At 36.9% G+C, this 26057-nt stretch overlaps 1 protein-coding gene across 1 annotated transcript; it reads left to right on the top strand.

The window, feature by feature from the left end:
• Positions 1–586: 586 nt before the first annotated feature.
• On the top strand, positions 587–25691 carry glt1d1 (glycosyltransferase 1 domain containing 1). Its single transcript, XM_079467821.1, has 12 exons — positions 587–839; positions 1127–1278; positions 1742–1847; positions 3271–3322; positions 4787–4823; positions 4926–4982; positions 15549–15647; positions 15963–16012; positions 20193–20236; positions 20436–20556; positions 21496–21594; positions 24867–25691. Exons 1-12 carry the CDS (start codon positions 772–774, stop codon positions 25011–25013), a joined length of 1032 nt encoding a protein of 343 aa, XP_079323947.1. The 5' UTR covers positions 587–771; the 3' UTR covers positions 25014–25691.
• The last annotated feature ends 366 nt before the right edge of the window (positions 25692–26057 follow it).

Raw genomic sequence — 26057 nt, 5'->3', positions numbered from 1 at the left:
TAGTCTGTGGGTTTATTCTTGTTTTACTCCACTTTTTTATGTCTGTGTTTAGCAATGTGGTCCTGTGATGCGCGACATATCGTTCCAAAATGTAGCATAATGACAATAAAGCTCAACTTGATCTTGAACGTGTTAAAAGTATTTATAATTTTATCCCTAATTTTCTCATTTCTGTTTTGTTATAATTTAAGAAATATATGATCTTTGTAATATTTTTTTATTTTATAATTAGATAATGCCATCAGTATTAGTCTAGTTAAATATGCAGTTAAAGGTCGGTGAACCTAATTTGTCTATGATGCATTTTTTCCATGACGTCATGTGTTTGTCGAGTATCTTAAATATATTGTAATGTTATTGTTTGTAATTCTTTTCCTTTTTTCAGTGTCATGTAATTCTCATAATTTATCAACATGTTTAAGTTACATGATTCCCCCCTTTTTGATTGTTTTGTTTTTGTCTATTCATGTCTGTTTTTGTTCTGGTTTTGACTGTTATTATTTGTATATTGTTTTAAGCAATAAATATATATATATATTGTAATGTTACGCTTTGCTGTGTTAAATTGCGCACGCACTTTGGTTCCGTGTGTTTCCGGGGGGTCTTAATTCTAGGCGGACCTGTGTTTAAACAAACTGTGCACGCGTGTCGGTTTAGGGAGGCTGGTCCTCTGACGTGACAGAATGAGCTCATTACCCTTTCAGGTCAAGAAAATAACACACTGTCCGTCATCTCTCACATCTTACTGTCATTTCCCAACCAGATGCTGGCATGCGCGTGCTCTTCCTAGCCTGCTTGAGTCCCAAAACAGGGAACTGTACCACTGCCGAAAGAATAAGGTACAGTATCGCTGTCTTCATTCTGAAATCAGGAAGTACGACTGACCTCGGTCTATTTTTAGATGTCACAAAACAGCGTACTTAAGTGGTATGCGTCTTGTAAGACGATCACGGGATATGTCGATCAGCTTGCCTTGTAGTGCATTACACATTCGTACAGTGACGTTATGCCACGTATTGCACGTAAAGGAAATGCATTCTAATGCTTTTTTCTAATGCATCATGAATACACATCGCAGATCTCGTTTGTTGTATTAAAAGGTCGTGTGTGTTTGTTTGGATTGCAGGGATCACGTTGTTGCTGCAGGACACAGTTGTGTACTTTGTGATACGAGGGAGTTGGGCTCTGCTTCCGATGTGACGTCACTGATGACGACAGCGCCAGGGTTCGAGGCTGCACTGGCCATTCATGTTTTCAAAGGAGGCAGGCTTCTTTTAGGTGACACATCCTAAGCCCTTTAAAAGCACGCACGCACACACACTCAAATGGTGCTGCGTTTTGGGATGTCCTCGTAATTATGGGGTAGCAGCTGTTTACTATAGACCACTTCGTAAGTCGTGAAGAATGGTCCAGAAGCACTTCTGGTTTCATATTTTAAATTTGATGTTTTTGTGACCCTGGTGTTGAAAAAAACACAGGATGAAATGCAGAATGTCTTATTTAGATTAAACGCCTCTGCTTGCATTTTTTAACAACCTGAAGAGTGGCCGATTTAATGAATCGTTGCATGAAGTGAGCACGATAAGGATTACTGCTTTCTCCCATCCTGCAAGATAAACACACTGTTTCACGCATCAAAGGGTTTTCGCGACTGTATGGATTTAAAAGTTGAACTTCTGTGGATGTAAATAAGCAAAACAGGGGATTTTCCTCTCTTTCATGGTTTTGCATTCCTCTGCAGATACGGGAGTGCCGTTCGGTGTTGTGTTTGGAGGGACAGACGTCAATGAGGACGTGAAGGATGTGCATAAGCGAGCCATGATGGAGGAAGTTTTGCACAAAGCCAGGTCAGATTAACTCCGTCCAATGTTCCAGCGGGTTGTAATAAAACATCTGATTTTATGAATGAGCTTTAGGAAGCTAGTTTATTGTTATTTGTTCCACAGGCTGTGTGTTTGATATTCTGTTTAACGGAATAGGTAATAGGATTGTTGTTGTTTGATCTTAAACAAATTTTGGCAAAAAACTTTGTAATATAAGTCAGGAACAGTCTTAATATTTACCCAAAGCGTGCCAGCAATGGTTTCTCTTTATTGGCCAGGTGTAGATTTATATAATCTTTATGATAAGTACAGGCAGATTCACTCCCTTGTAGCAGTTTTAAGGAAATGATAGTCACCGGGGGACATGAGTCCCACCATTTCAAACACATCTTCAAAAGCAGACCCCCTGCTGTTGTCGTTGCCAACTCAGCCTTCACATCCCCTGAAAGAGAGAGATGAAGGACAGCGATTAAAGAATAGAAAGTGAGGTGTAGGAAACCCATGGGGTTTAGCTGCAATCATTTGGAAAAATAACACGCTTTGTATTCGCAGCAGAGTGACTGAAGTTTACCAGCACACCGCAAAGTATCAAAGTGTGATGAAGGAGACCTGATGTATTGTGTATTTGTGTGTGTTTGTTTTGAGTTTGAATAAAGAGACCTGTAGGATGAGACAGTCAAAATATCTAGGACCATATAAAAAGAAATATGGGAAACTCAGAAATAAGCAGAAAGTTTATGGTTTTGTAAAGTATGAGAACAGATTCTGCACCATTTATAGTAGAGTTTCATTCCCAATACGTTTTTGTTTACATTAAATATGTCTGTGTATTGTGCATATTCATTTTGTATTACAAAACATACACATACACATTTCTTTCTATTTTATTAAAATGATTGTTAAATATAAAAAAATACATGAAAATGTTTCCTAAATATGAATTCTGTACATGTATGTGTTTATAAATACAAACATGCACATTACACAGACATGAATTATGTATACACAAACATTTCATTCTGAATACGAATAAACATTTGACAGCCCAAGTTTGAGTCAATTTCACTCAATTTCACTGCTAAGTTGCAATGAAAAACAAATATTCACCTGCAGACAGAGGACCGAGTAGAATTTTAGTTGCCTCGTACTTTCTTAGCTCTCTGTAGCCTCTCATCGTAACCTCACCTGTCTCTACTCAGCTTTACTATAAGAGGTACCCAGCGATCGCATTGCCACGCTTTTACTTGCCTGGCTTGACTTGTGTGATTGCAGATTTTTGGCAGGCACTGACAGCTTTGATGTCTTTTGATGGGGAAGTGTAGCGGAATTGCCGGCGAGATGAAAGCTGTTGCATGCAGACGTTTCTCGCTGACTTCAATCTGACTTTTCATGTTATTTTACATGTTTATTATGTCAACCTGCTCTATTTTTCTCCTTTCACATGCAGGTTTGCTGTGGCATTCACTGACAGATTGAAAGAACAGGCTGAAACGCTTTTGGTAAGAGACGTTGTGTTTACAGCTCTTATTTTTCGCATGTATTCAGCCAGAACCCCTGAGACCTTTTTCATCTACATGTGAACTTCTGTGGAGTGAACAAGGTTTGACAACTTGTCTGAAGTTAACATGACCCAAGTCAAAATTGACACTGTTTTCTTTTTGGATGTTATTGTGCATTACGCAGTAGTAGTTGTTGATAATGTTTGTCATTTTTCATTAAAATGAAATAATCTGTTTTATCACCTGAAATGACATAATCAAGGTATTATCAAGGTACCATGTCTAATTTAAAGGAGGGGTCATGGTGTTGTATTTTGGATAGTTTCAGATATTTTATTGTAATGATAAATAACATATAAATGGCCCAATTACACTGAAGGCTGATTGAAAGGTTATTGAGTGTAAATAAAAATGTAATCGCAAGCCAGAGCAACGTGTACTGTTCTAGCTGATGCTTTAAATACAACAGAGGAAGGATTTAACCAATATCCTGCCCTGTATCCTATTATAGCAAAGCATTAAAATCAATATTTCCCCGTTTTATCCTCACATAAAACCCTAGACCGACATTACACAGATGTACAAGCCAAGGCAAGCTGTATGTCTGTGCATCTGTTATTCAGTTCAATGGTATAGAAACACACCAGGGGTCTCCCTCCCACAGGACTGATAACATCCAGCCAATTTCCCCTCCGTCTGTGTGAAATTATCCTCTTTTTCTCAGCCCGCAATTTACATTTGATGCTTTTATTACCTTCCAGCTGCTATATTGTTTTTCAGTGTTGTTATTGATTTAGGCGAATCCCAGATGTGTTAATTCGGCAGATTCCACAGAGATTTTACAGTAACGGTTATTACAGTACATTAGCCAAGGACATGTCTGAAAGAACATGCATAAATCACAATAACAATGGCTGACATTTGGTTTTTATTTCTTGGTCTTTGATAAGGCTTCCATTACCAAAAGGAATAAAGAGAATTTGTAATGTATATAGTTTAAAAAATATATATTTTTTTCTGTTTTATATATAATTCGCAGGTGTGTTCTTGCATTTCATAAAGATTCCTACAGAATTTGTTAACTTAACTAAAATTAGCCAAGGACATGTTTTCGAAATGTATCATTTATAAATCTAATGGCTGATATTTCGTTTTATTGAACCATCTGTAGAGTCGTGGTCAGAGAATCTTATTAAACTGTGATTTGCAAATGTCATGGATAGTTCTATAGTCAATTTACATTTTTATTGTTACGCTCTGCTTTAAAGAGATAATTCACCCAAAATCGAAAATTTTCAATTTTGTGTGAACTGTCCTTTTAAAATATTAGATCTGCTACAAATCCTTCTTTTTAAATAAGTGCCTTTTCTCTGAAGTGATTTTCAACCAACTCTCAGGAAAGTTTGGAATTACTGTCTGTGACAGCAGGCATCTAACATCCATTTCATTTTTCGTTTTCGCCAGGTATGTGAAAGCAAAAAGATCCATGTCCAGCCTCAAGGTAAATTTTAAAAGCACAACAGTCTCTCTAATGGCACTACATTAGACTATGAGGTTGACAAAATTATATTTATGATATGCCTCCCTTTGCTTGTGTTTTTAGGGATTGAGACCAGAGTGGCATCACATTTCAGATGGAGAGACTTTTTACACAGTACAGGTAAAACACCTTCACCAATTTATTTGTGATGGTAAGACCGAATGTATGTTATTTATAATCTCCCTTCCGTTTTTATTTTACAGTCTTTAAATTTCCAAATTAGTCTAAAATGTTGAATTAAGATGTCTAAACGTTTGACTGGCACAGTGTGCGACATCTAATGCTCTATTGCAAGATTGATGGAGTTCTTGAAAATTGATTTGTTCTTTATCTTTTTGACACACTTGAAAATATTTCTTTGGCTGAATTTATCATTCTAAAGTGCTGATTCTTTGTTCCTCAAACACTCTGTCTCGGTATATATGACACAAGTCCATCATTTACTATCGGGGGTGTCTATAATGGATCTTTCCAGCTTGTCTCAATGTTCTCTGTTGAGTCAAATGAGAGACATACATCAATCTGACAACACAGATACAAGTTTTCTACGCTCAATTGTTCAGCTAAATTCTTAAGCACTCATTTTTCTTCGCCTCACCCTCCCCTTGGACTACATAATCATATAGACGTTTAAAGAAAATATATATACAGTATATATATTACTGCAGGTGGATTTCCATACATGCACATGGGGAAAGCAGCTGTTCAGAGAAATTTGATTAATAACTAAACGTGTGGATTCATTATCATCCTTCTCCAACATGCCGTGATGATTTTGAATCTAGACACCCTATTAAACATACATGTGATCTGCACTCAGTGCTCTTGAACTCAAGCTCATAAACAACTCAACTCAACCCTGATTAGATAAAACCTGACAGCGGTGAAGAGTCGATTTGAGTTGACATTTTCTAACTCGACCTAAGTAGTGGCAGAGTCGCCTTCTTTGGTGATTCTAGTTTTCATAGCACAATCTGCATTCATAGTTTTGTCGTTTATATTAAAGAGATTTAAGTAACACTTTACAATAAGGTTATATTTGGCAGTATTGGTTTATGCATTAGCTAACATGAACTGATAAAACACAACAACAGCATGCTGTTTCATGATTATTTCTAAGGATGAACCGATACCGACACCAGTATCGGTCCAGAGACTACATTTATGTACTCGTACTTGTAAAAATGCACCGATAGATAACTTAAAGAACTTTGCTTTGAAAATTTGTGAAAAGCACATAAGATAATAATTGTCTTCATTATGTATTTATATGGAATTGTTTGTAATTATGAAGCTATTCGGCGAGTAGGAATAAATATCGGTACTCATACTCTATCTTTAAAAAATGGCATCAGTGCATCCTTGATTATTTCATTATTTACTAATATATATAAATCAAAAGTTAACATTAGTTTATGCTCAGTGAACTAACATTAACAGTTTGAATGGCATTAAATGAATGCTGAAAAACAACACTGTTTATTGTTAGCTAATGGATTTGCTAATGTTAACAACCTTACAACCTTGTATGAGTTTTTTGTCCTATCCAGGGCTTCCTGCAAACATTTATTTCCATATCATGAAATTACTGGAACGTTCTTAAATAATTACAACAATCTATGATAAGATATGTGCCACGTGTCCCCTTGAGTCCTCGCTTAATTTTTTTTCAAGTAGTCAAAATGACCAGAATTCTCATCCCTGATGAAAAGACACACCATGTTTAAAACCAAATGCAGAGAGAGCGATTCAATCTCTCGGCCCAGAATATCTAATCCATTCTCCTGGGCAAATATGGGCTGCACTGTTGGAGTAATCTACCTACTCCAGCGTGCCTGCTGCTCTTCATTCAAGATTGATCTCTCTGCATAAGCCTGTGCTTGTTTGTGCATGCCCCTGGGGCTTCAGACACTGCTCTGAGATCAGTCAGCCCAAGCCTCGGCAGCTCTATCAAAGCAGGTAGTCTGACCTCCTGCCATGTCGAGTGTATGCTGTGGTGGATGATGGGATAGCTGAGATGTCAGCTCTGGATCACAGCAGGGTTTCGGGGGAGCACAGCTGGGAGGTCTGCAGTTGGGCCGTATACGTTTTTAGGTGGAGCAAGTTGGCACATGACAGAGAAGATCTGTGGTGGTCCTGTGGGATTGTGCTCTGTAGACCCCCTCCTATCACTTGATGATTAGAGTCACGCCTGCAGGGCGTCCTGGGAAATGGGGTCCTGATGCAGAGATGATTTAGTGTGAGTGGCAAGACTGAAGTTTCATTTCTTTCAGTTTATTTCTCTTGGAGGCTTTGAGCCGTCTGGAGGTGTAAGTGTAGCTACAGGGGTTGACAGTTGTTGGAAAACTTGGAACTTTGAGGAGTGTATTTTGACTAGGCCGTTGTGCTCCCCGTGAGTCAGATATGTAGGGTTGAGCGTTTGCAAAGCGATTATTCTTTCGCGTTATTCAAACCCTGAATTCTGATTGGATGAGCTGCGTTCCATCGTACACGCTTGCCACAAAACTTTCATGACACAACTATCTTGACCGAAACAATGATGCTATCAGTCAAATACGTATTAAATTTCGTTTATATTGTGCATTCTCGTCTTTGGCAAATGCATCACATTCAGATTAACCAGAGTGGATGGTAGAACAAGAAACACTACAATACAATTTGCCACCATCATGCCACAGTCTTAACCACCTAGTAAACATGTAGACGCAAACATAAGTCCCTCCTCATGATCAAAGGCTTTGTAGCTCGAAATCTCTCACAGGGTACAGGGACGAGATAGACAGGTGAGAGAAAAACACAGCGAGCACAACAAACGCTTTGTCCAAATAAGTTCCTGTGGCACACTGATAAATAACCTCCTCCCATAAGCGAGAGTGCTGCGCTTTCTTTTATTTACCGTACCTTATTCCCTTCCTTCGGTGACGGTTCTGTTTGTTCCAGTCCTCCTCTTTTACTTTCATGTGAATGCTTAGATCTAACTGTACCGTAGGAACGACACTTGTTTACCGCTGCATTCGCACATACGGGCGAACCCGTTCTGCTGTCTTTCCCCAACCCTTTGAGGTCTAATTTAGCCCGCTATAATTATATTCCCCTCTCGGTTGTATCAGAGAGTTGTCAGGGCATTTTTAAACATTGTCTGTCTTAAGTTCAGTCAGTGCTTGAAGATGAAGGGAAGATAAAAGAATAGATGCACTTGATAGGCTGATCAGAAGCGAGAAGACCATCTATCCATAAATCCAGCTGTTGCGAGTCTGAAGCGATGCACGGCAGACATAAAGGACCCGACGCAGGGATGAAGGTACTATAGGAACTATAGTAGTTGCTTCTACGGTAAAGTGAAGAACACATTTTCTCCGCTGTATGGTCTGAGAATGGCTGTAATCCACCGTTAACTATTTGACACACAAATCCTCTAACACTAGATTATGGGACGGTACTGAAGGCATGCTTGGACTTCTTTCAAAACTAAGATTAGTGTGAGAGAGAGTTTGTACATTTACATTCACAATGAAAGAAACATCATTTGAGTGTATTACTGTAATAAAGATCCATAAAAGGGAATGAAGAAGGCGGGAACCGGCAAACGTACAACAAACTTTGATACATCAAATAAACAAAAGCAGAGAAGTAAAAGACCTGCAGCCACCTCACGGTAGACTGCCGGCCACAAAACTTGACAAATGTCCGGGTCCGGTCCTCTCTCGTCAACTCTCCTGCCGCTCGTCCTCTTAAGCTCCCGAACTCCTCCGTGAGATATGCGGGACAGGTGTGCGCACAGCTCATTCCAACTATCACTCACGCCACCGGCCCCGCCTCACGACTCTCGTCCCGCCTTCCTCACCACAATTACGTTTTAAGATTTGTTACCAGTGTATTAGAGTGATTAGAGTCTGTCATCATTTATTCATCATTTCAAACGTGCAAGACTTTCTTTATTTCCGCAGAACACAAAATATATTTTGAATGTTGGTAACTGCCATTGGTTTTGTATCCATACAATAAAAAGAAATGGCAGCGGGTGGCGGCGCTTTTCGGGTATCTTAAAAATATCTTCCTCTGTGTTCTGCGAAAGAAAACAGTCATACAGATTTGAAATGACAAAAGGGCGAGTAAATGATGATGAGTACATGGAGACAGTTTAAAGAAATAGATGAATAAATAGAAATAAATAATGTATCACTACATTCTTCAAACCTACATGACTTTTTTTTGCTTAGGCCTATATCTCTGCTTTTATTGTTTTATATTCTTTGGGTAATTTGACTAAACAGTGCGATTGCGCAATTTTAAAACACGTGCAGATGGGAGTGGAAATTGATGTGGGTGATTTACTTACAAGGCGCACATTAAAAAACACAGGCGCAATATCTCATTCCCATAATGACCAACGCAATCTACTCAACGTTGTGTAAATTAGCGCAGAGAAGTGATGCTGATAATCCGTGGGTCTGGCGGATCAATTGATATAAATGAACATTGTGATTAATTGCGGGTGCAGGCGGATAAGATCAATTATTAATGGTGAAAATATCAACACTATCTAAAATGTAAACGTGTTTAAACCCGATTTCATCCAGACACTGTACAGTCTCTCATCAAACTGTGTGTGGAATGGCATCACGGTTTCACTCTCCCCTGCACTGAATGAATCCTCTTTTCAGGTTAAATAAAGCGCAATGGCTGTTTATCTGTTTTTAACCATACCTGTCAACATTTGGTTTACAGAACCTGGCAGACCTAAGCGTCCCTTGCGCTCATCCGCAGTCAGAAGTCCCCATCCGTTCGTTCGCAAACGCGCTTTGGGGAGTCCCCGTTTGTTTGCTTGCGATCGCTTGGTCTCTGGGTGGAAGAGCCCCAGAGAGCATCTGTCCATGCGTGCCCACGTTCTCTGAGTTTACTGGGAGAAATGACGGGGAAAACAGGAATGTTGACCATTGTGTCTGTAACGCACTGTCCAAAAAGCAACAAAAAACAATGTGCAACAATTTGGTGCAAATGGGAGATATGAAACAAAAGGAGATCATGAAAGGAAGGCATTTAAACGACACTATTTCAGTGTTTTCTTAAGACTGTCACTGGCGCTTCTGGTGACGCTGGAGCAGGTGTTACAGAAAATGAGCCAGAAGAGGCAGGATACACCGTGTTGCGATAGTGTTCCGGGGTTGCGATCGCGTTTCTCTGTACGCAGGTGTTTTAGACTTTTTTAGTTCTTCTGGTGATCATTCGCCCCCACTGGACCACAGTGTATCCTTTAATAAAATGAGCCTATTAACCAGAAGATTGTGGCATATAAAATTGTATCTAACTAGCCAACTTCACTAACGTTTGTTTGTGTGGTGGATCAATAAATGAGGGAGAAAGGGACGGAAAACTGTGTGGGTACATACTACAATGTTCATAATTGTTTTAATGATGAGAGATGACACCTGCTGCCTAGCCAAAAAGTAGGGCTAGAGACACTGCCAGCAATCCAAACAACCGGAGCTTGAGAAAACAGCACAAATGCATTGTAACTTATCAATGACAATAATAGACTGGATCACACTTATGAGTGTAAGTTGCTAAAATCTAGTTATCGGTGACGAGCATCAGAGTTTGATTTTAACCATTTCAATATGATTTACTGTAAGTCGTTGACAATTCAAGATATAAAGATTATTACCATTATTATCACATGATATTCTTTATATAAAGTTTAGGGCCCTGCTAAAAAAAACACAATACATGCGGATGGAAATCAATAAAACACCATTAAATCCTAATGGAATAATAATGCCCCAATTTATTTGTACATTTTGTTATAGGAAAATGTATGGTTCATAATGCTATTTTAATGGACGCCAGTAGAATTTCTGTGATTTTTTTTTTAGCAGGATGTGGTTATGTAGAAATATCACAAATAAATGACTTTAAAGCTGTGTTTCAAAGATTGCCATTGAAAATTGCCAGCTGATTAATTCTGTCCCTTAGGGATTGTATATATACCATAAGGCTAAATATAGCTCCTAACTGGCTGAGATAGACAGTGATTAACAAAACCAGCTGTCATTGGCTATTAAAGTCTTGCGTCACTTACAATAATAACATGTAGGTGCATACTGTATGTATTAGTAAGTGTGATGGTGGTCATGGGGTGTCGATCTGGGACGGGTGGGTATAACACTGAAAGGAAAAAAATCACAGTTTACTCACTACAAAAAACAAGACTGCACCACTGCTAAATGCACCGCACCGCAGATCCCCATCTCTACATCTGAGCAGCTCTTTTCTTTTTTCCAGGTGACGTTAGACCTCATCCGTGCATCACTAGTCCAGATTTAAGACGTGCTTTTATGGCATTTATATGAAACCGCAAATACCAGGACAATGATGAGCACATACCTTAATAAATCGCCTTGTCTGATTCATTTAAATACTCTTTTCCCATAAAGTTTGCCTCTATAGAGGGAACTCCTTCAAATGCAAGAAGGTAAATAAATATTAAAATATTTCCAAAATATATAACCGGGTAATATATCCAAATATCTATGTTATTTATGTTATTATTATTTTACAAAGCTAATATAAATAGCTTAAACTTTTTAGTTAAGGTCTTATTTCAATATATTTTATTCAGTGGCACACAAACATACTTGAGGCTATGTAAATAATATGTATTATTATGTATTAATAATATGTCTCACTTAAATCCATCATTTCTCAAACTGTAAAATTTGTCCACTGGGTGGTGTGTTGTATTAGTCTGTGGTGGCGAAGGCTTATTTCTGCTAAACTACTTTCAGCGTGATCATTAGACCTGCTGTTGCTTTCTTAAGAGTTAGACTTCATCCCAGCGCAGCAAAGCCTTTGAAATCAAAGTCAGTCATCAGCTTGCGTTACTGCTATTTCATCATCTGTTCACACTATTGTAGTCACACTAGTGCTCTGGTTCAGACTGATATACTGTGTGCTGCTCTTTTATATGCACAATAAAGCATGTTTGTGCCTCCAAACTTTTATGTTGCCTTACAAATGAATATACATTTCAAAGCTAAACAAATAAATATATAATCACAAGAATCTAGATTTCAGTCACTCAAAAACCCAGACGTGCTCTGCTTTTTGCCTCTTAAATGTGTTGCTGGTAGATGGATGAGCAGGTTAAACGCAACACTAACGTGGAGGGTTATATTTCAGGGAACTGTTTGTGTTGACAAAACCTGAAATGCACTCTGAGACACATTAAATAAATGTACCATAAGCATTACCTACCATAACAGTATGCCAACTGCTTACAGGATGTTGGACCTTTATCTCAATTCTCAGATGACATGAGATTATGGTTTGTAATAAAGCACTGACCAACAGAAAATAAACGTCATATTACTTCAAATAAAAGTTTTTTGATAATAATATTCACCTTTATCTGATTTGTTTGGTTTGTTTTGCTGCACTACCGCACGTTTGCGTTACAGAAAGGGGATTTCTTGTCTCCTTTTATATTATTTACTGTAAAATGTATTGTTTATTATCTTAGTAGATATGCGAGTAGTGAGATTGAACCCCACGGTCAAGAGCAGAAAAAAGTTGGGTTTCTTGGATTTTGGTTTAGAATATTGTAAAACTGCAGACCTGAAATAACAATTAGAAAAGTAAAAATAAGCTAAATGACCCATATTTAAGCATTTTTCATCATCTTATGTTGGCTATGCCTTTTGGAAGACTATTTTGCTGGAAGTGTTTGTTTAAGGCTTTATGATTCTTGGCAGTTATTTCCAATTATTGTTTAGGTCATTGACAAAATGGTTAATGCTCTCTCATTTTTAAGTCGCGTTCGTGTAAAGTATCTGGTAAACAAAAGAATAGAAATTCAAAACAGACATATAGAAACAATGACTTATTAACGTTGTTCTTTGAAGCAAGGTTATTGTAGTCTACTAAAATAATAACTTTGAAAACATTTCTGTTCTTTGAAATCAAATAAAATATTAGCCTAAAAATAATTGGACAAACTTAAACTAAACGAAAATTTACAATTTTTGCCTCAGAAATAAACAGAAATAAGTTTTAAACACAAATTTTTTATATTTAGTATAATAATAAACAAAAACTAAACATTTATAAAATGTTATATAGCAACATAAACATAAACAAAATGATAAAAGCATAAAACAAAATGGCTACAAATGTTGCTAATATTAAAATAAAAACTTAAGATCTAAAAGTAAAATCCTACGTGTGCTCCTCGAGATTCTAACCTGTGATCTTTGCACTGCTAATCCAGGTCTCTACCATCTGAGCTTCAGGAACATTTCTGTCCCTATAGATTTGTTTTCATAAAACTATCCCTTATGGAATCAGCTGTATCTAAGTCCATGTAAATGGTAGGTTGGGCAGTAAGTTAAGAGCAACAATGCGTTTCACTTTCCATGTGACAGAATGGACTCAAATCTGTTGTGTGACCCCCAGATCAGCTTTCTAATCCAACAGCTTTACCTCACATCACATATCTCGCTGTGACCTCTCCCGTTGTTTCTAAGAATGGATTCTGACCTCATACTGACCTCTGACCGGACTCAACCTTGACTAAACTATCATTGTTGACGGGCAAAACTGATTCCAGATCAGACCGGAGCAATTTTGGCTCAAAGCGGCAGTGCACAACATTAAGCGGCTTGTTTGGATTGTATATAGCCAAAAAAAGTAGCTCTTATCTGCAAGGGTTTACAGTTCATTTCGTTTTTGACTCTTGCCAAAACAGAAATGGAAAGCCAGTGGTGAAGAGCCACAGTGTTGACCCTGGGGGCCACATTGATCATTATAATGCGGCTCGCAAAGTTTGAACCATTTCAACTTTGACCCTGTTGGCCGTCAAATCACAGTCAATACCAGACTATTTACAGTACATTATGTACTATAATACAGGATGTGCTGATCCTGTGCTTATCTTGAAATCAACGGCACACGGAAGGCATAAATTGCCATTCTTATACGTCTTAAAGAGTTAATGATTAGAAAAATCATCCTCAGTGATGCTGTGTGTAATAGTTTTAATGTAGCGGTTGAAGTGGCACACTTGTAATGAGATTTGGATATTTTGTACAACTGACTCAATTTTATTATTCGATGTCTAGTGGACCCAAAGCATTGATCTGTTTTTAAATCAATGCAGCTGTAAAAGTTGATGTAAAAATACTCCAGTATGTGTGCCGACATGTTGTGCAGCAGCATCAAGTCCTGGCTTGTGGTCCTTTCCCTCATCCTGTAACTTCCTGCCTCTCTCCCCACAGTCCAATCAATATTAAGCCATGAGGCCAAAAAATTACTACAAAATTAGGGCTGTCAAACGATTAATCGCATCCAGCAATATTTATAAACACATACACATACATGCATAAACATAAGATAAATATCAAATAAACATTTGAAGAGTTTGGTTCCAAAATTGTTTTGACTCAGGCAATAATAAATCAACAAATTAATAACACAATAAAAACATGATTTTTGAAATCAAGTCTAAAAAGTGAGTTATCTCCTTTTGGAAGCAAACTCTTCATTTATATATAATTTAAATATTGGTAAATATAAATAAATACATGTTAATATTTCCTAAATATGTATACATGTATGTGTATGTACAAATACAAAACGAATATGCACAATACACAGACATACAGTATATAACTGTATATATACACACACTTTTATTCTGTATGCCATTAATCATTTGACAGCCCTATAAAAATACTTTACACATGTTTACTTAATTATTATTAGAGGCTCCAGACATTATATATGAGACATATTTGTTCATCTTCTAGATCACAAATACATGTGTATGTAAAAATGTGCTTTTTGTTTTTGTTAAAAATAAAGTATGATGAGTGAAAACATCTATATCTTGAATAAATATGAGGTTGCAAAAGAAATGAATCGCATCATATTGAATACATTTAGTAAGTATTGAAAACGGGTGCCACAGACATAAGGGTTAAATGTTACTATTTTATACATTTGTCACTGTTGTCAACTAATTGATGGATTTCTGCAAAAAATCATTAAAGTAGACAATTTATGAACACTGTTCATAGCCTGAGTTGACACTGACAAATGCTGCATATGACGCACACGCACACACACTTATATATATATATATATATATATATATATATATATATATACAGCACTGGTATTTTTGTGGATAATCTGGAATAGGTGGGATTTAAAGAGGGATGATCTGGGGTAAAGCACAGATTTGGGTGGAACAGCTATCATCTACTGACAAAAAAAGGCATGTGGTTTTGATGACATCAGCATTATGCTTATATGCAGCTCTGCATCCTGTTTGGTTTTTCTAGCCATTCTCACCAATGCTTCCACATCAAACCAATGAACATATTGTCTCATCTAGATTTTGTTTCTTGTGCATAATGTGATGCACCCTATATAAACTCACATAAATAAACAATCTAACTTATGCAGTACTGCTGAATGTGCCTCTGTTTAATGCCTGTTGCATCCGTCACATCTACAGTATAGGACCTTGTTTGATGGATTCGCCTCATTGCATGATGAGGTTCCGCAAGTATGCATTGATTTATGTCTCTTTACATCGCCATGCTCGCAGTCCTGATGTCTAAACATCCATTTAGGATCAACGGTTTCTCATCATTATGATTTATTTTAGGATTTGTTTTGTTTCAGGTGTGAGTACTGAGAAGGTGGAAGATCTACGTGTGTTCCTGTTGGTTTGTGGACTCAGGCGAGTTAAGGATCCTCTCTATCTACTTGAAGCTTTTTCAGGTATGTCACTGGTGTTCTGTAAAAAAAGAAATGCAGTTCAGCTTGAATCACCTATTCATCATGAAAAATAACACCATGACAGGTTTCTCATGAGATGTTTCCTGATAGATGTATTGAACTGATAGAACACTGTGACTGTATTACAAAAATATACCGTCTTGAGTATATATCTGACATATTCTGTTTTTAAAGTTACCGTGACTATAATCCTCATGATTTCTAGAGTCAGAATGTCTCTGTATGATGTTTGACTTACAGGTACATTAAGTGATGCATGTGTGTGTCTATTCATATTTGTTGGTCTTATTCTTATAGAATGGCACATAGAAAACCCTCTGGTCATCCTCATCATCATCGGTCCAAAGGTGAGTGAGAAATGAAAATGCTAGAAAGATTGAGTAGCCAAATCTGGCCTATCATTAATTGGCAGATTCTCTTTCATCTTTACATTTGTATAGATTTTTCTATTTAGTTAGACTGGATTCGGACTGAGGTCAGCTATCTTACATCTGGATTACCCCAATACAACATATGCGAAGACAAGACGCATATCATCTAGAAAACATACATGTATCTTTTCAAATACATTTACAAAAATATAAATTGTATGTTTTCTAGATGATAATGCTATGAGAAAGTATTTTTGTTCATTTAAATAAATAAGAATTATTGGGAAAAAAGAAACTAGCAAAAATATTAAAGGTTGCCTCAGAAATAAACTGAAATAGGTTTAAAGCACTAACATTATAATAATAAAAAACCTAAAACAAACATTAATTATTCTTAAATAGTAACATAATAGTAACTTAAATAGTAACATAAAAAAATAAACAATAAAATTACAACACCATATAAGTTACTAAATATTTAAAGCTCCCCTCCAACGGTACTTCATGCATTCTGACTTGTTTACAATGTTAAACGTGTTGTCTTCTCATGCTTGACATGGTCAACTTGTCAACGAGTTTCTGTGCTCGATCTGAAATAATCTACAGGCACTCCATTGTGAATGTGTATCGGAAGTTAAGTTGGGGTCACAAAAGTGCGCATGCACAGTAAACGTTTGTTTATGTTGTTAACATGGTTCTTAACATGTTTATATATCTTGTTTGTGCTATTAAAGTGTAGTTTTTGGGGAATCTCTCTCTATCTGTGGTCTGTGCTGCACATTAGTGTGACAATGCACAGTACACAGACATATATTATGTAAACACAATCTTTTATTCTGGAGGCGATTAATCGTTCCCCTAGTGCCCATCAATTCAAATGAATTATTTTGGGTGGGAAAAATATTCTATTATAAACAATTAGATGCTTTAGCACCTTTAAATGTCACTTGTCTCTGAAAGGTTTTAAAGCGGGACTCTCTGGATAATCTATCCCTCGAAATAAAGTAGTTTTAGAGCCCTAAACTAATCACTCCATTTAACACTCTGTCCCAAAACACAGCCATTGAAAAGCAGCTGTGTCAGTGTTGGCACACTTAAGGCAGCATGCTTCTACATACTCAAAGGGAGCGCTAATTGGATGAAGCAATGATAACAACATTAGCCTCCTTTAAGCTGGATTTATCAGAGGTATTTAGAGGCTCAACAGAGCTAGAGCAGTGGAATCATGGGAGGATTGCGTCTGGGAGGAGTTGTGACGAAGGTTTGGGATAAGCTCGGGTGCTTCTTGCGGGCCTGCGGTGATTTACAGTGCTAGGGGACGACGTTAGCTGCTAGGAGCTAATGGCTATTTCGTGGCAGACCATCTGCCTGTCCAGATTATGTGCCAAGCCTGGGTCATGCCATTCTGCCAACCCTGCAGTGAGATCACCCAACCTCTTTCACCAGACTAGTCACAGACATGGTCAAATATATTTGAGAAGATGGGGAAATAAAGAAGAACCATTCCAAAAAGATAAGCCTGAGGGCAAAACATGTTTCTGTCTCTAAGTTTTTTTGGGGAATGAGTCATAAGAGTAGAGCATATTTAAGACCTCAAGCCTATATTGTCCTCTTCTCTGAACACTTTTCAGTTTTAAATGTTTTAATACACTTGCGGCATCTTGGCAGTTCATTTCTTTCTTCTGACTAAAAGTCTGTGGCAGTTGTTGTTGGAGCACAGTTGGGTCTGAATGGTCGTCTGAACTGTTTCTTATTATTATAACATCTGTACCATCAACTTCAGAAGTTACCATAACTTCCCCTAAACTTTCATTCTGCTCATTAAAGGCAAAGTTCAACCAATAATGAAAATGACGCTTTTATCCGAAGCGACTTACAAAGAGTTCAGGGAGCAATAAGCGATATGTCATACAAGAGAAATCGTACAATAGGTGCTAATACAAAGTTACTAGTTTCAACAACAGCCAGACCACTACCTGTTGAGAGAGAGAGGGTTAGTGTTATTTATTAATTTATTTTGGCCGTTACGAGGAAGATATTTGGAAGATGCAAAACCATTCTCATCCCCCATTGACTCCCATTGTATTTATTTCCCCTACTGTTGCAGTAAATGGGATCTGTTTGGTTACTGACATTCTTCCAAATATCTCAATCTGTGTTTAGCAGACCATAGACATGTATACAGGTTCAAAACAATCTGAAGGTGAGTAAATGATGACGGTATTTTCATTGTTCAGTGTTGCTTTCATCTCCTTTAGAACAGATCAGGTCAGCTGATATAGTGGCTTCGCTGGTTTCTCTTAAACATACCTGTAGTGTTTTGTTGTATCTTATTTTTGCAGCCTCGCTCCCATCTGTGACTTTAGCACAGACATGCGGTGATTCCTCCTGCCACACACATTCTGTGATGTTTCTTTGAGTTTGGCACATCAGGTGGAGACACATTTTCCTTTTCCTGTCTATTTGTGTCTCCAGTGATGTTCAAAGGTTTTCTCGTGTGAGCGTGGTTGGCTTGGGGCAAACCGACAATACTGCCATCACCTTGTGTGCTGTTGTAAGATGTGGTGTGTTTTTGTTTGATAAGAATATCTGGAGTGCTGTAAGAATCATTGTTTTGCTGGGGGTGGAGTTTATGTCGATGACATCAAATTGATGTCTTTAGTTTTTTCTTTCTCGCTCTGTTTTTGGTTCATTCCACTGAAGCAAAGCATCTACCTGCCTTCCTTAGATGCTTCTAATTGAAAATATATATAAATACAATATGTTAGTAACTTTTGGTGAGTTTTGGTTTCATAAGTTTGCACATTTTTAGCTTATTGTATTCCTTATTTTTAAGTTGACCTTATTAAACTCTTAAATAAAAACATTCACGTTTTTAAGAAGATACGTTTATATTGTTTCTTGTATTTATCTGTATTTTACCACCTCCATGATTTAGGCTTTTCCTATTGAAATGATATTAAACAGTAGTTCCCGTGGCAAGATCTTCTAACTGGGTTTTCTCTTATAGCCAGTAGCTTAAGTTTAACCAGTAATCCCATATTTTTCCTCTTGTATTGAATTCAAATGTGCATCAAATATCACATTTCACCCGGGAAAAATGAATAGGCAGATAGCGGAATAAAAACAAACAGGATTTTTCGCAGGCAGGGGCGCGCTCTCATATCATCTTTGACCTAAATTGCATGTTCTGCGCCGTCGCGGCCAGCTAATACACGCAAAGCCCTCATCGTAATGAATCAGATTGAGCGAACCCCGTCCTGACCCTAATCTCGCAAAATCTGTGGGATTTCAAATGCTGTTTTTCCCTCCTAGGACAACTGGCCATGTAGGAAATTACAATAAGTACGAAACGTTGTCATGATTTGTTATTACTGACAGTATTTCACAAAGTAGATGAGAGGCTGGAATAAAACAAGCGAGAGAAAAAATAGCAACTTGGGATTTGTGTTCTTTACTGCTTATAAGCAAAGATAAGCCATAGGAACTTCTGCTTAATAACACAAATTCTCATTTCTCATCACGGCGTGACCTGACGTTACTTTTCTGATTCAATGACAGTTTCGTATTTGTTTAACAGCACATGCGAGTCCCGTGTGAAAACATGTGAGATGAAACTTGAATCTGTTGTGTTTGAATGAGATTAAAAGGTTTGGCTGCGATATTGGCCAGATTTCATCCACATGATTATCAAATAATAGCTTTATAATAAAAGACAAATGTTCAAAGAACGCTCTTAAAGATTTGCTTTAAAGTATATAAGTTATTTTAAGTCCATTTTACAAAAACAAACTGTGTAAAAAAACTTGACACAGAAAAAAGTAAATTTACTAAAAACTGTGTGCAAAACTTTACAACTGTTTATCATTTGAAGTGGATTAAATGCAAATCGCTGCTTGCTTTGCATTAAATGAACATTTATTATAAACATTTGTGTAAAATATTGTGTTTAAAATATTTAAAATGTGTGTTAGTATGTATTTTATTTACGTTCTAGACGGCACAATCCCATTCGTTACCTTTGTTTGCGTTTACATATTATTTATTTTCTTACAGTGAAACTATTCATTGTTTGTGAATTTTCTTTAAAATATTATGATTTCCTCTTTGTAGATGTTTTTTGTTGTTGTTAAATGGTTGATTTGTTTTATTTCAGATAGATCCAGTGTTTACCGCAGAGGTTGAGGAACGTGTTAAGAGGTAAACATCTTCATCTTCTTTACATCTGATCTGTTTCTGCTTTGATCTCCATCTTTCAATATAAGGAACTCTAATCTTCAAATCTCAGTTCTTTATTTCTGCCACCACAGACTCGCACATGCTCACGTTTCTCTGGTTTTATGTCATTTGTGTATTTGTGTGTGTGTGTTTGTTTGTTTGTTTGTTTGTGTGTGTGTAGATCTGCTGGAGTGTTTCTAGCAGATGAATTGAGTAAAGAGGAGCTGCATGCTGCAATGCAGAAATCATTTACTCTGGTAAACTCCTCTCTCTCAGAGGGCATGTCTGCTGCTGTCTTAGAGGTTTGTAACATTATTAAATGTTTTACTTATAATCCTATCAATGTATATGCTTGGTTCCAGCTAATATGCAGTTATTTATCTTTTAAAACAGTGTGGTCTAAAGGTCAATAACAATTGGTTTAAATGCATTTTTTTATTTGTTTTCAATATCATATATTTTGTTTTAGCATAGTAAACTGAGCAAAAAGTTAAGAGAGAAACTGTGTTTGTTAAACTGAACACAAAAGAAGATATTTAGAAGAATGTCAGTAACCAAACAGATCTCATCCCCCATTTACTGCCATAGTCTGGAAATACATTCTGTGGGAGTTAATGGGGGATGAGAACTGTTTGGTTACTGACATTCTTCCAAATATCTTCTTTTGTGTTCACAAGAACAGAAATGTATCTGGAACAACTTGTGGGTGAGTAAGTGATGACAGAATTTTCATTTTTGGGTGAACTATCCCTTTAAATCCCATTGTGCCATGCCCAATATTGGATATTATATCATTGTCACAATATTGTTGTTGGACAGCATGCAGATCTAGTTAATCTGTCCGCACACTGACCAGATTAGTTCAACCCACAGTGGGATTAAAGTGCTAAATGGCTGTTATCATAATTTCATTGATAGATTCACATATTTTCCTCGTCGCACAAATGTCAACAAGCCTACATTACACTTGTATCTAGAAACAATAGAAAATAATTCAATCAATTTAAAGTAAAAGCACTGTGAGCTACTGTCGTTTTCAACATTTCAACAGTTATACTTTTGAGTTAACAGATGTACACGCAATGCTAAATGCATGGGTTTACACTCCAGGGAACACACATACTGATGAAATACCTTGAATGAACTTTTGCTTTGAATGGAGCATTTGTCAATTGAGCACATGTAAATACAACGTCCACAAGGCCAAATAATGTTAATGTTTTTAAATCTGGTATCTTTAGGCAATGGATTTAGGTTTGCCTATTTTAGCGAGGGATATTCCAGGAAACGCTGCAATAATCAAGCATGAGGTCACAGGTCTGCTGTACTCCACCCCTCAGGTAAGATTAGTACTGGATTATTGACAACAACTTGACGTATTATTGACGCATTTTGGCATACGCTTTTATCCAAAGCGACTCACATCATACTATACATTGTATCTGAGTATGTGCAATACCCTGGGATCGAACCCATGACCTTGGCGATGCTAGCGCCGTGCTATAACCACTGTGCTACAGGAAAGCTTAACAGCTTTATTCTTTATATTGAAATTTTCTCCAAGACAAAATAACATTGCATTCTAGGACAGAAAATACATCTCCTGAGGTTAATTTGAAGGTTTCTGTTAAAGGACCAGTCTGTGAAATTTAGCGGCATCTAGGGGTGAGGTTGCAAATCCCTTTAGAAACACTGATGCAGAACAAAGATGTCATTATTTTTTGTAAGATCTTTCTACACCTCTGAAAACAATAGTTATGTATATTATATTGCATTTCTGTCAATAGATCCTCCTTAATCTTACACACTGGTCCTTGAACATCAAAATCACCTACATGTTGCACCAAGTCAATGAACACCTCTGGTTTCAACCATTTGGGTTTTATAACTAAATTGTACTCTAAAACCCGCCGCCGTACCCAAACTGTACACAAAACGTTTTGCTATTTTTTCTTTCTACAAAATAGATTAAATGAAAAAGAAAGAGAGAATAATGTTGACTTTAAACTAACAATTTCATTGCACTTTCTCTTCTGGTGACTACAGCAGCCTGTTGTGGGTCTTTATGGTGATCATTAGCATTCACCGTACAGCTTAGATAGCAGCTGAAGAGGTCAGAGAGCAGAACTTCTATCCCTAAACCAATCTGCTCTTCTGAACAATTTCATTTAATATGCTTATCTCACAGGCTTTAAAAGCAAGAAAGTCTATAATATCTGCAAGAGGTTGCTCTGTCAATACAGTAAATGCATGTATAGTGCTGTCAAATTAATGTAGATTGCATAGGTAAATCCTGCCATCTGGATTTGGGCAAACGAAATTAGAAGTGTTTTAGTAGATGTTAATAACATTGGCAGGTCTGAGATCAGTTTGTGGCATTGTTGAGATCTCTTCGGAAGGAGACATTTGTTCAGTTGGTTGGTCCATTTGTTTTCCATTTCATCTCATTCTTTGAGAAGCGATTTACAACATTAAGTGATTGTTCCTTTACACGGCTTGCCCCATGAACCTCCATACACCTGCTGTTAGGGTTAGAGTCACCAAAGTAACCAAAACACCTGTTGGATAACAAACCACAATCTCTACGTAAGTTACTGTGCTACACTTCAACAGAGTATGTGATGTCCTTTTGAGATTTGACCGTAGCTGTTAAATGCACATTTATCATATCGCTTTATTCATCCACAAATGAACATTCTGTGATCATTTACTCGCCCTCTTGTATGACTTTCTTTCTTCCACAGAACTCAACAGAAGATATTTGAAAGAAAGTTGGTCAGCGAACAGCACCGTTTACCTTTCACTTCTATTGTATAGACACAAAACCAATGTAATTCAATGGGGGCCGGTTACCAACATTCTTCAAACTATCTTCTTTTGTGTTCTGCGGAAGAAAGTCATACATGTTTGAAATGATAAGAGGGCGAGTGAATGATGACAGAATGTTTATTTTTGGGTGAACTATCATTTTAACGTACAAAAGTCAGATATACATTATATGAACTGTCAACATACATGTAAAAACCTATAGATATACTAAATATATTAACTTTTGTTTGTGACTAAATCAAATCAGCATGGAGGGATTTTTCCTCTACAAAGATTTATCTGATGACTTTGAACCATGTACAGCATCTGTGTGCTGTTCTAAGCCCTGACCTCTGACTTAGTAAGTGGCTAAGTTAGAGCTTTAGAGCTCTTCTCCCATATAACATACAGAAAAATCATGATGATTAGTAATGTGTCGAAATGTCCAATTCCCTGTTTTTTATTTAAAATATAACAGGATTATATATATTTAAGGGATAATGTATTACCAGACTGGAAACTATATGACCCTGAAGAGCTTTATTTTGCAGTTAATGACCAACTACATTACATTGCATTTCCTCTTACATTTACATTTACTTGTTTGGCAGACACTTTTATCCAAAGCGACTTACAAGTAGGAGAGCATTTTACATTTTGTCACAACGCTAAACAGCACTGTTAGATTGCAAGGCCATGCCAGGACTGTTATTGGTTAGTCAAATATATGCGGAACAGGGATGTTTTGAGTGTTTTTTTAAGTACTACACAGCAATTTATAAAATGTGTAGAGATGAAGAATTACAGGTGAAGTATAGTTAGAATAATAAACATGAAAAAACACGGTGTGATATGACATAACAATTATTTTATAAAAATTATTATTAACCAATCAGAATTAAGTATTTCTAAGAGTCGTGTATTAGTTCTAAATATATTCTCAATATATTTTTGGTTTGTTTATTGAGCAAGTACATAAATGATCAGTGTTCTAAACTTTACCTTGATTTGCAATGGTAAGATTATATGAATTCTTTGTTATTTGAGGCACTGGGTTGGATTTCATGTGAAATTTTTCACGTCATTTGACTTCAAATTACCTGCAGTTTTATGTTTTAAACCGTAATAGCAATAGAGAGCCAATGGATAGCAGTTTGAATATGTGTAGGAACCAGTTTTAGGAAGGCACACACTTACACACCAGCCCTCATCTCCACATGTCATTTACACTCTGGTTTCATCATACTATTGGATCGAGGCTTCATATTGTGGACGACACTGTTACATTATATGACACATGACCTGCATCGCTTGATTTTCTTCTGGTTTCTGTTCCCCTGCTGAGCTGAAAGCAAACCTGATACCCTGTCTATCACATCACAGTGAAGCCTGGCAGCTGATGGTGTTTTAAGTCAGATTAAAGGAGAAAATTCATGCTTTTTAAAAGGCTACTGAGACTCATGGTGTTTGCATCTGATCAATGTTGGAAATTCATTTAAAAGTTTATAATAGATAAAAAATGTTTTAACTGTTTATTTTTTCATTCGTGAACTTTCTTTCTTCCACAAAACACAACGGCGAGACCCATTGACTTCTATTGAATGGACATAAAACCAATGCAAGTGAATTGATGCCACCGTTGTTCGGTTAACAACATTCTTCAAACTATCTTCTTTTGTGTTCTGCGGAAGGAAGAAACTCATACAGCTTTGAAACGAATATGACAGAATTTTAATTTGTGGGTAAACGAATGAATGAAATGGTTATTACCCTTATCACACAGTACTTGTTCTTGCTTTGACAGGAATTTGTGAGCATGTCCAAAACACTTCTGGAGGATCTTGAGCTCCAGGAACGAGTGGTGAGAAATGGAAAGAATTACATTAAAACATGTCACAACCTGATGGAGGAGAGAACCACCTATCAGCACCTGGTGGAGTCTCTTCATTGACGGCATGATGGGATCAATGTTTGTCTCAGGTCTTTTGCAACTTTGAGAACTCTTCATTTGGAGATCATGATTGGACAAATTCTTGTAGTTGAAATGCAAACCTTAAGACCACCGCAAGCTGGTCTTTTATGTCAGTTGATTCAGTTGCCAAATGTGGTACTTTCAGTACAATTTTAATTGTTATTTATTGTTAATTATAGTTCTTATAAATACAGGACATGTAATGGTTATCATTATTGATCTTTTCTTAGGTAAAGACTGATCCTCTGATTCTGTGAAAACAGATTGTTTGCTGTAAATTAAAACAATTGTTACTTTGCGGAACACATTTTATCATTTTACTTCAAATATAATGTGTCAATAAAATGATTATGTTTAGAGATTGAGGTCAAAAGTTGGTGTTTAAAGTATTTATTCTGTTACTGTATCTCTGTTTTATTTCACATACTGCACAATGCAATGAAATATAAACTTTTGTATACAAATTTTCCAAGTGTTGCTATTGTTATTGCCCATACTGAGCGATAAAGAATAACTATTACGATGTCCTCGAAATGGCATTTTATGCGGTGTGTCATGATGCGTTGTGTGAATGTCAGCAGCTTGCCAAGTTGTAAAGCTGAAAGTGAACGAATAAAGTTATTGGCTTGGAAAAAAGGAGTCGACTCTGGAAACGTGAACGAGTCGTCTGTCGTTGTTATTTCAGTTCTGTGTCAGATTTGCGTCACTCTGTATCATGCTCACCTATGGTCTGTTTGCAATGCGGTACGCGGTAGACCAATCACAGCAGACTAGACCATCTGACCCACCAGATCAGAGTAGGCTGACTATAAGGAGGGGATTAGACGGATGAATCCCCGTACGAATCATTCGAGAGTCAGTCAAAAGGTAAGGTAGTCATAACAGCCTATTATTAGAAAATTTATGTTTTTTACACCGTTTATGCCCGTAGACGTGTTGTAGACACTCCATAAACCAAATTAGGGCCTTAAAAATCACGAAATAGTTCATCTTTAAGGATACAGTAAATAATAAAAGTGTGAA

The sequence above is a fragment of the Barbatula barbatula genome, assembly GCF_947034865.1.
Source record: "Barbatula barbatula genome assembly, chromosome: 11".
In the NCBI taxonomy this organism is placed as follows: Eukaryota; Metazoa; Chordata; class Actinopteri; order Cypriniformes; family Nemacheilidae; genus Barbatula; species Barbatula barbatula.
The sequence above is the reverse complement of the archived record's forward strand: the minus strand, read 5'-3'. Positions and strand labels throughout refer to the sequence as shown.